The sequence below is a fragment of the Chrysochloris asiatica genome, unplaced genomic scaffold, assembly GCF_000296735.1.
Source record: "Chrysochloris asiatica unplaced genomic scaffold, ChrAsi1.0 scaffold00356, whole genome shotgun sequence".
Taxonomy (NCBI): Eukaryota; Metazoa; Chordata; class Mammalia; order Afrosoricida; family Chrysochloridae; genus Chrysochloris; species Chrysochloris asiatica.
In genome coordinates this window covers 1,189,029-1,202,991 of record NW_006408874.1, presented here as the reverse complement: position 1 = coordinate 1,202,991, position 13,963 = coordinate 1,189,029, and the positions used below count along the sequence as shown (strand labels likewise).

At 48.9% G+C, this 13,963-nt stretch overlaps 1 protein-coding gene across 1 annotated transcript in view; it reads right to left on the bottom strand.

Annotated features, from left to right (window-relative positions):
- Positions 1 to 13,963, bottom strand: part of MPRIP (myosin phosphatase Rho interacting protein) — a 250,666-nt gene that overhangs the window by 14,204 nt on the left and 222,499 nt on the right. Inside the window, exons 11-15 of the mRNA XM_006876142.1 lie at positions 12,773 to 12,841; positions 10,352 to 10,441; positions 7,431 to 7,540; positions 5,056 to 5,635; positions 1,889 to 2,005 (exon numbers count right to left, since the gene is read on the bottom strand). Coding sequence (XP_006876204.1) covers positions 1,889 to 2,005; positions 5,056 to 5,635; positions 7,431 to 7,540; positions 10,352 to 10,441; positions 12,773 to 12,841 — 966 coding nt within the window. The remainder of the gene's footprint in view (positions 1 to 1,888; positions 2,006 to 5,055; positions 5,636 to 7,430; positions 7,541 to 10,351; positions 10,442 to 12,772; positions 12,842 to 13,963) is intronic.

Here is a 13,963-nt window from a genome sequence, read left to right as displayed (position 1 = left end):
CCAGCCTAAAAACCTGGCCTGCCATGTGGCGGTAGTCTGCCGGCAGGGAAGGCATGCAGAATGGACAGAACTAATATAATTTGGGGGTGGGGGTGGGGGAACATGGACAAGGATGAGAGGAAGAGCCCAGCCTAAAAACCTGGCCTGCCATGTGGCGGTAGTCTGCCGGCAGGGAAGCCACAGATGTGACACTCAGTTACAGTCAGTCCCACTCCATGCTCAATATCCCAACCATGCAAACGCCACCCACCAGCACAGGTCAGCACAGTGCCCACCCTGCACACAGGCGTCCTCCTAGGCCTTCCACAAGAAGGCCACACTCATAGCAGGCTTTTGATCCCAAGCATTCCCAAAGCTCAGAGGATAGTTACACCCAACCAGGTGTTGAATTTCCTAGGCAGGGATGAAGACCAGCTTCCCAGGGCTGGCTGCGGGGCTGGCTGCAGGGCTTCAGTGTGGGTTCAGGCCCTCAGGCTAGTATTGTGCAAGGTCTGCTGCCAGATCCCCACCACTCGCTCAAGGGCACTGGGCATGGCAACCAATAGGTTGGAAGTGGCTGGAGGGATAAGGACCCAGGGCCAGGATCAAAACTGGGGTAGAAAGAGAAACTGGAAAGTAAAGGGAAAATACAACAAAAAGGCAAGCATGGAGAGGGGCAAAAGGAATACCTCTGGTATAGAGGGTGGCAGGGCCAGCACCTGTGGGCCTGAAGGCTCATCACAGATGTGGGGTCTCTTTCTCAGAGTGAAAAAGTCCTGGCCACCAGGTCTCTGCTGACATAGGCCACGAGGGAGGGCACAGACAGAGTGCACTCACCTTGGCTGCAGAGTGGTAGGGCTAGTACTAGAACCTGGGATTCTGAATCAAATCTGTGTCTTTCCTGATAACCTGAGTTCTCTGATACATATCCCATTCTATATCCTCCCTAGCATCGTTCTCTTCATTTCTTACTGACAGCTGTCCCCTTGTCAGCAAAACTCAGGCAGTGTGAGCTTTGTTTGCACATCTCCAGCATGCAGCATGCCTGGAGCAGTCAGAGAGGTGCCATGGCCAGCCCCACTGCACCAGGTCCTTTCTGTTCCAGGGAGCCCCAGACAGCTTCTCAGTGCTATACAAGGCTGGGCCTACTCGCTGCACTGTATGGGTTATGTGTTTGAGGCCTGGCCCAGCCAAGTACAGCAGTCATGATCCATTCGTCTCAACCCCTGTGGGTACCCAAAACTCTCAAAGCTGTGTGCCCTAGCTGTGCTTCTGGTCCTGACACCCTGCATGAGAGCCCATGGGCCAGCTAGCTCCTCACCCAGCATGGGGACTCGCCTCATCGCAGAGGCAGTGCCCAGGTGCTCCTGATACCTGAGGACACTTAGCATGTCCTGGGTCCTATAGGCCAGGTACCTGGTGTGGCCATGATGAGGCTGCTCCCTCACCAGCACCCTCTAAGCTGGTCTAGTCCAACTGGGCAGAAATGTAAAGGTGAGGTCCAGTTCAGAATGGCTAGGGTGTTAGGCTCTGATCCCAGCTCTGACAATACTGCAGCTGGCCTTCAGCAAGGTTCTCAGCCTGATAGGGTCAAGTACTGGCTTCTATCTACAAATGAGGCAACACTGCCATCGTAAAACTACTCAGCAGTCTTATCCAAGACCTGGTAATGACGCATATCTGTACTCTGAGAGCCAGAGCACCAAAAAGCCCTTCAGTGCAGACACAGAATCCCCAGTGTGAGGAGGGAAGAAGAGGACACACAGGAAGCCCCCCACCACAGAGCCCCTCTAGAGAAGTGGGTGGGTGGGTGGGTGGGGAGGTGCTACTCAGCCAAGTTTTGCACATTCCTATCCTACCAAGCACCCACACTGAAGCCTCCGTGTACCAAGAGGTGGCCAGGCCCTACCTGCAGCACGTAGCCCTCCCGTGCACTCTGCTCCCGGCCCAGTGCCATTCGCAGCTGGTCCTGGAGAAGCCGATTCTGCTCTAGGAGTTCGGAGGCTTCTTTCTGGCTCTGTTCCAACTGTGGGTAAAAAGATACACATCTTTATAACAAAAAGATAATCATAACTAAGGCTGCAGCACAGCAAAATATGCACAGCAGCAACCCATCCTTCGCTGGGCTTTGGGGCAGCACGTGGGCAAAAGGAGTTGACTTAGTCCTCAAGAATTCAAACCCAGGTCACAGTGGCCATGTGTGTTACCCTGGGGGAAGGACTGATTTCCTAGTCCAGGCAGCCCCAGGCACCCGCAAAATTCCCACACCTGCTTATGTCTCTAGTGTGGTAACTCTCACTAAGAAAAGATTTATTGCATGAACAAAATGTGACACACACACGATGGAATACAACTCAACCAAAAAGGAAAACTAAGTCCTAATACATGCCACAGCTTGGATGAACCCTGAAAACATGCTTAACAAAATAAGTCAGTCACTAACAGGAATACGGTTTGATCTCACATACATAAAATAAAGACGTAGAAACCAAAGACTAGAGGTACCTGGGTTGGGTGAGGGCAGCGTTTGCTCAGGGACACTGAGTTTCTGTTAATGGTGGTGGAATGATTTAGGAAAGGTCACAGGAAAAGTTGTAAAATGCAACTATACATGAAAAAGTTGAACTGGTGATTGTTTTGTTGTGTATATTTTCAACACACACACACAAATCCTTAAAACAAAGTCCTCTTGGGTGGAGGTCCACATATGGTCTGATTCTTTCTGTACCTCCGTGGGGAAGTGTGGGCCGACATCAGAAGAAAGCTCCCACATCAAGTTCTGTTTGTAAAGGGCTTCCTCACTTCTCTCACTCACCCTCCCTCTTCCTGTAGTTGATGGCTTTGAATTCCTTCTTCCATCCATCCTCCCCTTCCTGGGGGCTTGAGGGTGAGGGGCGGGACCTAGGCAGTCAGGAACTGGAGACTCCACAGTGGACAGGACAAGGGAGAGGCAGTGAGGTTGTTGTCAAAGGGCCTTGGCTCATGAACACTTAAGACCTGGCAGGACTGGAAACGGAAAAACCAAACCCGTTTCTGTTGAGTCCGATTCTGACACCTAGCAAGCCTGGAGGGCAGAATTGAACTGCCCCTGCAGGGTTTCCAAAGCGGTCATCTTTGGGGAGCAGAAACTCTCTTTCTTACATGAAGTGGCTGGTGGATTCAAAATGCCAACTTTTAGGTTAGCAGGCAAGTGCTTAACTGCTGCACCATGAGTGGCCCTAGTGTCTGGCTGGCTGGAATAGTCCTTCCCAGCAGCAGCAGAGCCACGCAGGTCTGAGCTGTTGTTTCACTGTGTCCTGCCTGTATTATTTTATTAACCAGAGCAGAACATGGAAAAATGGCAACGCTGACATGAGTGATAAGTGTAGGCCTTCACACGTTTTAAAAATGGGGAAAAGATGGGAAGTGTTAGGTATGTGAAATTGGTAAAAAAAAATTTCTGTTGTTTAGAATATACACCACAAAACATCCAGAAATTCAACCGTTTCTACATACACAGCTCAGTGACATTGATTCTTCCAGATTGTAACACGATCATTCTCACCCCCCTTCTGAGTTGTTCCTCCTCCATTACCATAAACTCACCGCCCCACTCAAGTTTTTATCTAATCTTTTGAGTTGCTAGTGTCACTTTGAACCCACACAGTTTTTTAAAAGAGCACAATGCTCAAGGCAGACTTAAAAAAAAAAGTGTAGCTAGATTACTGCTTGGTTTTCAGACTTCAGGAATACTGAAAAGTTTACAGTAATTTCAGGGGTTCATTCAGTCCTCATGGTTCCAGAAAGTCTGGAGTCCATGATCATTTGAGACTCTGCTCTGTACTCCTCCCGTTTGGATCAGGATCCTTTTAGGGAATAATTCATCAGAATGTTAGCTGGGCACCATCTAGTTCTGTCTCATGGCAAAGGAGGGAGTTGTTCATGAAGATAATTAGCCACACATTCCACGATGGTGGTATCTGTGTGCCAAGGAGGTGGTTCTGACTCATAGTGACCCACCCTGTACAGGGTTTCTGAGGCTATAAATCTTTACGGAAGCCAAAAACCTCATCTTTCTCCCACGGAACCGCTAGTAGTTTCGAACTGCTGACCTTCAGGTTAGCAGCCCGATTCGTAACCACTACGCTACCAGAGCACCTTCCATTCCATATTCTCCTCCTATTCCTGACTCTACTTCCTATGTTACTCTGTTGCTGTTGTGAAGTGCCATCGAATTAGTTCCAACCCATAGCGACCCTGTATAGGGTTTCCAAGGAGCAAGCAGCTGGTGAGGTTCAACTGCCGACCTTGCAGTTCAAATGGCTTTACAGCCTGGCGCATTAACCCACAGCACCACACCAGGGCTCTAGGTAAACAGAAATCAGTTCTTATGCTTTGGATAGCTGCTTGTAAGCTCTTAAGACCCCAGACATTATGCAATGAACTAAAAGGTGAAACAGAAGCACTTAAACATGTTATAAGGCAAAGGGGACAATCTTTGACCTTAGTTAGCTAGTTATGTAGAGTATGTTGCTGACTGTGCCATAGAATTTTACAGCAATGAAAATGCATAGCTCCTTGAGAACAGAGCTCCCTGTGAAACAGACTCAGACTCATCCAGGGTTCAAGTCTGTTGGATTTGATTGCTGGATAATTTTATGTAAGAACTTAGCATGTCACAGGTGTGTGGGCTGCTGATTCACCCTGACAGGAGCCTTACCCCAGGAGCAGCTGCCAGTGACACCCACCCCTTCTTCACGGGGGTGGCAGGGAATCACCCACCTGCCTACCACACCCACAGGGGCCATCTCCACTGACAAGGTCCACTCATGGCCATGCCTCCTTCTGGGCCAGTTGCACCCACGTTACCTCGAGTATGTAGCCCAAACCTGAATCTGACGATGTAACTGTTCTGTTTCAGCTCTGTGGCTGGGTGCCAGGCCACTAGCTTGAGCTCTGAATTCAGCAGTGCCTTCTCCTCACTTTGTAAGGACTTGCTCATGTTACTGTCTCTCTAGCTGTCTGCATATCCTCCTCAAACTACGTGAATGCAGTGAACTCACCACTGTCCAGAAATGAACCCACCCTCACTGTTACCTCCTTTTCCAGCAGAGAAGTCAGCTCATGTGTGGGGAGCCGGTCGCTTCCATCCTCGGAGGAGGCCAGGTGCAGTGGGGCAATGGGCACTTGTTTTTCTTCTCGAAGCGGGGTGGTTTCCACCTGATGCCAACGCTGCTCAATCTCCACATGGACACTCTGTGTCTTGAGGTCTGAAGTCACAGGTAGTCCTGAGCTCCGGTCAACCTCCATTCGCAAGACAGCGTCATCTACCCCTGGCCCATCCACAGTGTCGAGTACCCCGAAACGTCGGCGGCGCTCCTCCCGGCGCCGGGTGCGATCCCGCTCTAGCTCCTGCTCCCCTGGGTCAGCCTCGAGGCACCCAGACTCCTGGGCATCACAGGACCCTGTAGCACTGGCTCGTTCCTGGGCCAAGGATTGCTGGATGGGGCGGAACTCGGCCCAATCAAAGGTCTTGGAGCGCCCCTCACGTCTCCGCTCCCGAGCACGGCTTCGTCTCTGCTCAGGGTCTGGCTCTCCTAGGTCGCCTTCCTGCTTTTCATTTGGCCTATGGCGAGTCTCAGGGGAGCTGCTTTTGCTCTTCTCCTCTGGCAACGAGCTGCTGGATCAAGGAGACACAGCACCTGTTAACTGGCTCTTGGTAACAACTAGCTAGCATGCACTGTTAAAAGCTGTCAGGAGCCCTGTTGTTACTTCCACGAGAGCACTCAAACCTGGTTCTGAGTTGGAAAGGTGAAGGGACAGGAGCCACCAGAGACAGTCCAGAGAGTTCCCGTCTAGGAGATCCAGGTGGACTGACTGATGCTGTGATGGGAGTGTCACATGACCCTGCTACCCTAAGTGGAAAGGTAACTCTGTGACGTCACCGGCAGCCCTGCTCAGACCCTGTGGCCCTTGCGAGCTGCACTGGCCACAACCACCACTCTGACTTTTGGTGAGGCGGACTGCCTCTGGGGCATTCCTGTACTGAATGAAAAATAGCTACTTTCCTAGCAGGGATCAAAGTGTGGGCTTTTCTCACAGGTGAGTAGAGGGAAGCACAAGCAGGGAAACAGCATGATGAAATCTTGTATTGAGAAACCACTATCTGCTGGCCTGCAAGACAGACCAGAAGGAATGGCTCAGGACTTTGTGAGAAGGCCTAGGTGCCCCGGCAGGTCCCATTGTACAATGGCTATGGGGAGGTATGAAAGCCAGAGCTGTAGAAGGAAAGGGAAAATGGGGACTGAGCTTCTGGTGATGTTTGTTGTTGTTTAGTGCCATCAAGTCGATTCCGACCCATAGTGACCCTGTATAGGGTTTCCGAGGAACAGCTGGTGAGCTTGAACCGCCGACCTTGCAGTTGAAACGGCTTTGCAGTGTGGTGCATTAGCCCACAGAGCCACACCAGGACTCCTCTGGTGATACGGTTTTGGAAATGAAGAGCTGTGGTGGTTGTACAACATGGTGCATGTAAGGAATGTCACTGATTACACTAAAAATGGTTCCAATAGCAAATGCTTTGTCACACATTTTACCACGATAAAATTTAAAAAGAAAAAAAGCAGAATTCAGAGTTTCTTTTCTAACTATTGTTCAATGTGGTCTGGGGTCAGTATGAAGGGCAAGGTTTGGAAAATGGACCAGAGTGGCGAAAGAGAGGATGACCAGCAAGTGAACACACCCAGACTTGGCCTCACTGCCACTGCTCAGCTTAAACTCAATGTGACAAATGCACTTAGAAGTTGATGATGTAAGTCAGAGGTTCTCAAAACACACAAAAATGCTGCGGTTCCGAAAGCTGGGCAATCAGAGGCCTGGCCTTCACAGCACCAGCCAGCACATCAGAATTGTTTACTCTCTCTTTTTAAAAGGAAAATAAGCAGGTGGAGGCAGCATGCAGCCAATCGTGAGATACAGGAACCAAGAACGTTACTATGGGAGGAACCCCGCTTTCCCATCTGGGCTTTAGCACCCAGAGTTTCACAGAGAAGCCCTCCCTGGTTGCACAGAAATCATGCATATACGAGTGAGGCAAAAAGAAAGGCTCTGAAGCCCTATGCATATTCACATCCCAGGGCTACCTCAACCCAGCCAACTGCAATAGAGAGCCCAATGAAGGGCCAACAAGCCAGGCTTCAGGTAGGGTGGTAGGCTCCTTCCAAGTACTGTCTGGGACCGGGACCAGTGCTCTTAACATGGCAGAACTGGTGGGCCTGAAAAAGGGAATACTAACTGGAAGCAGAAAACCAGGAAGCTAAAGTGGAGCAGGGCCAGTGGTGTGGGATGAGGAGGAAAGAGATCTCAAATTTCAGAAAAAGGAGTTCCGCAAAAACTGCTGCTCAGGAGCTGGAGCAGTCAGTGCTCCTGAGAGGAGGGAGGAGGTGTCAGCCCTGGGCCTCACACCAGCTTACCTTGTCACATCCGGAGCAGTGGTTGGGTGGACATGCTTCATGATGGTCTGGATCCAGTTTCGCCGGATCCCCGATGTCATGGCGGAGAGAGCAAATTCACCTTCCTTTGTCTGCACAAAAGATGGGTAGGACTAATGACTCCTCAAAAAGTGACTGCAGTCTCCAGTCCTGGTAGTCCTGCAGAGGCCCTGGCTGAGCTCCGCATGCACACAATGTCCCTCATTCACAACCACCCAGCATCTCATTTCTTGTGGCCTCCCTTTTTGGGGCTCACAGTGGGAGGGGACATGACAGGGATAGCTCAGTGGTGAGTGAAGTCTCCTCACAACAGAGCCCCGTGGGTGGGGCTGAGCCTCGTGGCCAGGTGGACATGGAGGTGGAAACATGTTTTAGGCAGGGAGCACAGGTGAGGGCATGACCCCATGCAGTAGCACAGCAGTTTCTGGTATGTGAATGACGGCACAGTAGACAGGGCCAGGCTGGGTCATGCTTGTCATCCTGTGGCTACAGCACTGGTCTAGAGGTGGGGATTAGGTGGTAACAGCAGAGACACAGAAGGAGACTGATTCACGAGCAGTTGAGGAGGCGGAATGAACAGCCTCTGGGTGAGCTGGGGCTGGCAGGGTATGGTGGGTGCAGCTGGGGAACAGATCTGTTTGGAGATAGATTCACTCAGCACTGCTTGGAAGCCATCTCAGCTAGTGGTAAGTGGGGAGGAGATAAAGAAGGAGAGAGACAGTAGGGACTAGCAGTGAAGCCCTCAGCTGAGGGCTCTACCTGAGGCAGATGGGCAGGCAGGGAACATCCTCGCTGCTTTGCACTTACAACTTTGGATAACATGTGAGGGCTTCAGTTTTGTGCTTTCAACTGCTTAGGTTACTTATAAAGGAATCCATGAACCAAGCCAGTGCTTACCAGCTAGTGGGAAGACAGAGTCCTGAAGATGGTTTGGGACAGGCCCAAGCACTAGAGCTCACCCACCTGGTGTGCCCTCACCCCCACAGCATGCCCCACCCCTATGTTGCAGAAGCCGCCATCCTCTCTCCAAACTTGGGTTCCCTGTGTGAGATGAAGGTGGGAAGAGACTTGGGTAGCTTCTTGTGCTCTATCCTGCTGGAGTGGACGTTTCTAGCCGGATTCTCCCATGCCCTCACTTCTTACCTCCAGTGAGTCCTCTTTCCCAACTCCAGCTCCTCCCTCCTCCTCTAAGAAGAAGTCTGTTCTCCTGTGAGGCACCTCACCTGGTCAGGGCCATGGCCTGATGCCTTCCTCCTCCACAGGTTCTCACAGCCACCTTTCCTACCTCTTTCTCACCGTTACACTGACCTAACCAGCTCCTACCTCTGCCTTCCCTCCCTGCTAGCCACCTGGACTCCCTGCTGGATGCAAGTTCCTAAGGCACCCTGCCTCATGTCTCTGTCCTATCTGGCCTCAGCACTTCAGATCCTAGCCTTTAGTCAGACCTGGAAGAGAGGCTTGTCTGGGAGTGGAGCTTGGAGGGATCCGCTGTGAGGAATAGATGGCGAGTACAGGGCATGCTTTCAGGCAATTGATGGGAATCTGCATGTTTCAACTGTGGCTTCATTGTGAGAAAATGACCCGTAACAACCAACTAGTAGCCTATTCAGGTTAGGAGCTGCCCTGGTGTCAATTTACTTTTTGTTTTCAATTTGGCCATTGAAGGAAGCCTGCTACTCAAGACTGAGGGTGGGATCTCAGTCAGGAGCCTGTAGGCAGGCTAGTCCAGAGTCCAGATTACACAGCACATCTACTCCTCCCACAGAGGCAAGGGGGCAAACAGGAGTCTCTGCTGGAGACCACTAACCAGTAACAACAGTCCCCCTCTATTTCTGGGGCAAGGTCAAAGCACAACCTCCGATTATAACCATGGTTTTTTGGCAGAGACTATGCTGGAGGAGCCTAACAGCCCTGTGGGTCTGGCAGCTGAGTTTCTCATTAGCTGCTGGGCAGCTTCCTCTGAAGTCTGGTTACTATGAGCAAGTCCCATGATGCCCAATTGACTCTGACTATGGCGATATAATGGAGTTTGGGGACACCTAAAACAAAAGCACCCCACCAGGGTACCAGGCTCGGATGAAAGACAAGTCCTGGCCCTGAGGGGATGTCTTGTTCAACTACACTCACATGTTAGAAGGCTCTGAAGTCTCCCTCCCACAGCACTGATGACAGGTCCACAGGGCAGGCTTTACATGCCCAATCAGACTTTCTGTGTGTGTGTGTGTGTGTGTGTGTGTGTGATGCCTTGCTGTCACGGAGTTCCTCACAAGATTTTGGGAAAAACAAAGACGAGTGAGTGAGTGAGTGAGTGAGTGAGTGAGTGAGTGAGTGAGTGAGTGAATGAGTAAAGGATTAGTGTACTGAACTGCAAAGCCGGTCTGAACCACAAGATTGGAGGTTCAAGCTTATCAGCCGCTCCTTGGAAACGCTATACAGGGTTGACATGGGTTGGAACCAACTCAACAGCACTTAACAACAATTCTGAGATTTAAATAACTAATAAATATTTTCATTCTGATTCCCTTTATCTCACATTCTTCTAATTGCCCCAAATTCTAACACTAAATAAAAAGAGGCAAGAAAAACAAACAAAAAAAAACTTCATCAGCAAAAAGCCTTTAAATAATCCTAAGAAGAAAGCTGCTGTGCCTAATTTTTGGTTCTGATCCTGACTTGGGGTGAGGAGTGGAGAGGTCACAGGACAGGGAAGCAACAGGACAGAAGAGTCAACACTAATGGCAAAGACTGATGAAGGGAGGGAGGGAGGTGGCGTGCCCGGGGCTGTTCCTGGAAGTAGGACACCTGGCTCACTGGAGAAACATCCCTGCTCTCTCCAATGAGTGTCTGTCCTCCCAACTCCACACCAAGTCTGTCTGTCTCCAAGCCCCATCCCCTGTACGTACATGTATCTGAAAGCCATAGTTTCTCTGGACTGGATATTCAGTGACATTGTAACATGTAGCCAAGTCAATTTCCCCATCCAGGTCAGCAGCCTGTAGAGAGAAATGCAAGGCTCGGAAGTGAGTGCCGGTGCGAGCCAATTTCCATGGTGATGTAGCCTGGCACATCCCCACTCCACTGGACAGTCCCTCCACTGAGGCATCTAGATGGCCATTCCCCATGTGTCCTACCAGAGACAGTCCATACAGTAGTTCTGAAACATGCTAGTGTTGGAACCCTTCAACTTCTTAAGAATTAATGAGGATTCCATAATCTTTGTTCATGAGGCTTTAATCTACAGTAGTCCCCAACTTACAACATATCTGAGTTATGAAGAACCATACTTACAGTAGTCTGTGTGTGGTTTTTTTTTTGAGGGGGGATGTAAATCTTATTGTAAGTAATATACAATGCTAAAATATAGCTGTAAGTTTATATACTGTTTCCAACCTTCAAAGACTAAAATAGGATTTATAGAGATACCGATAATAAAAAGCAATTTAAAAACCAACAGGTAATCTATTTAAGTCAGAAATGACGTAAGAAGGAATCACTAGAATGGAACCGTTATATTTATGGACTACCTGTACTGACAGCTATCATGTTAGTAATTAATGGGAAAATGTAAAAGTTAGTTTTTCATTTAATAATAAAACTAAATCCATTTAAGTTTTTGAAAACTAATCATCATTCTTCACAAAAAATATTAGTAAGCAGAGTGGCACTTCTTTAAAAAAACATGTTTATAAATGTCTTACTCAAAGAAGGCAGTTGGGTCCTCAAATCTGCTTCTGCCTTCAGTCTGTTCAATACCTTATCTTACTTGAAGTGCATGAAGAAAACTGGCCCTCACATAGACAGGTGGCCAGAAAAAGGAAGGGTATTTTCATGGTCTTTTCAGATAATTGTGGCTAGTCTTCTTTGACAAGTAGTAGTTACTTAAAGGTTAACTTCTATGTGGCAAGCAAAGTCAAATCCATGAACTTTCCATACTTGGTTACATTATACCCTGTAATCTTTGTCTGCCTGTCTTTAACCTGTATATGAATGACTCTGTACCACTGTTAGTTACTGGGGACACATAAGTTCACCAAGTTTTACTGCAGATCTCCCAAATGCTGACATTTCATTACATAATGTCCAAATATCAGGTCAGAAAAGTCTTTACAACAAGGGAGACTTCCAAGCTGTTGCTGATGCATACAAGTTTTCCATAATTCTAATTATTGCTCGAAAGCTCAAACTGTATCATTTGAACAAATAATCAGATGTTTTCCTTCAAGAAATAGGCTAAGTCCCTTGGTTCACTTCTAACAAAATGTCTGTCAAATACCCCAATCAGAATGACCAAAGCTTGGTAAAGCTGACGGCTCCACACAGTAAAGCTTCCAGTCTTCAGCGTAGTCCTCATGCAGTGCTTCCTGCAAGCCAAACTAGTGACTTTGGCTCACTCCCCATTTCATCACAGAGACGATGGGTTTTCAAGGGCTGAGACCGTATAAAATCACAACCTTTTACGGCTACATCAAGGGCATTCTCAATTGCAACTGATATTTAAAAACCATAGTCAGATGGCACTGAAGAATGCTAGTACAGTTTCATGCCACTGACTTGGTTCCTGCTAAGGCAACAGTAGTTTTACCCACCACTGCTTTTGTACTGTTGGTACAAATGTCATCACAATGCAAACTAAATAGCACCTTGGCATTAAAATTTGTTTCGATCAACCCAGGCTCCTTGCAGAGTCTCAAGGACCCTAGAAGTCCACAGATGATGCTCTGAAAATTGCTGTGTTATGCACAGACAAGTCAATAATTACACATGCATCTCTTTATTCCCTGATTTTAGACATCGGCAGTGGCAGGCCACTCACACCATTCAACACCTATGGTCTACCATGAACACATCTTTCCATTACAGTTCATAAAGAGCTTAATGTTTGTGAGGTTCAGAGTATGTATGCCCACTTAACCATTCATGTGTCAGTTTGTTGTGTTGTGGTGGCTTGCATGTTGCTGTGAGCTGGAAGCTATGCCACTGGTATTTTAAGTACCAGCAGGGTCATCTGTGACAGGCAGGTTTTAGTAGAACTTCCAGACTAAAAACAGACTAGGAAGAAGGAGAGGTAGACCGCTTTTGAGTGTTTAGCCACTGAAAACCTTATGGGTAGCAGAACACTGTTAGATATAGTGCCAGAAGATGAGCCTCTTAGGTTGGAAGACACTCAAAGTACAACCAGGGAAGACAGATGCCTCATGACTGGAGGAAAGCTTTCTGTACTTCATCTGCAGACAAACAGGGAGAGAGCTGGGAATCTCAAGGCCTCTGGAGCTGTCTGGACCCTTCAGTTGTCCTCACAACAGAGGGTAACCGATGAAACTCACCTCCTCAGCCACTGAATCCCTGTAGTACCTCAGGCTTTGATCGGCCAGGACAAACCAGTGTTTCTTCCACTAAAAAGGAAAATAAAAGATTCAAGTACCAAGCAGCACACTTCCTGCTCCAAGTTTGCCCACAGCCAGCATCCTTGTGCACAACTGGCAACACACAGAGGATGCTGAGCTAACCACAGGCAGCCATGCACTCGTGCCCTGGGTTCTGGCGAAGCTGCAGCTCCTCTCTGCATGGCACTCAAGGCCATAAGTATGCACAGATGTGTGGTGCTCTGTGATCCTCAGCCTAAATTCTAGAGTGTGACAGTGGCTGGCCTATCTAAAATGACGGGACAGTGAGGACGGCATCGGCAGCCATGGTGGTGGATGAGTTAAAGTGCTTGGCTGCTCAGAGGCAAGTGCCCACCTGCAGTTGGCAGGAGTGGATGGACCGGCAGAGTCCTGATTCTTCGCTGGAGAGTAATGAGAACGAGGGAGAAATGGCTCTTCAGGCATGGCCAAGGGGATGTGATTCAGAGGACAAATACGTCTGCACAGTCACCCAGGAGCAGCACTGGCTACACGGCAGGAGAGGGGTCCACAGGCCTTGTGGGTGCACGCCTAACATGGGCCTCTTCACTGCTCCTAGCTCAAAGTTGGGGCTAGCAGGCTCACCTGCAAATGGCTCTTCCTTCTTGGGTCTATGGGGCCTGATGGCACCACTGCAGAAAAGCTGCCGTCTGTGACAGGAGTCTTGCAGCCCAAGGCTGCTGATCATTTTGCTACCTGTGTGAAAACACAGCCACCCCACAACCAGAGGCTTTCCCTGCCCTGAACAGCTGGGTACCAAGAGAACATCCAAGACATTGGAATGGGGAAAAGGGGGGAATAATGTTAAGATGCTTGGCTGTCTTTTGAATCTTGGTTTCCCTTGCATTATATTATAAAATAGACACTGGAGGGGGAGAGAAAGGACTAGTCAGAAACATCACCATAGAAAGCTTGTAAGTCCATCTTCTGCCTATAACTAATTGGAATACCTAAAATGGGGCTACAACATGCCCAGTGAAGAAGGCTTCCTGCAGAGCCTCTGCAATACATAAGACTATAAGGGAAAGCCTGAACCACATCCAGATCTTCAGAGATGGGAAATTCCCACTTGAAAGGACGAGCAGACCAGCCTGGAGTGGCCAGAAGAACAGT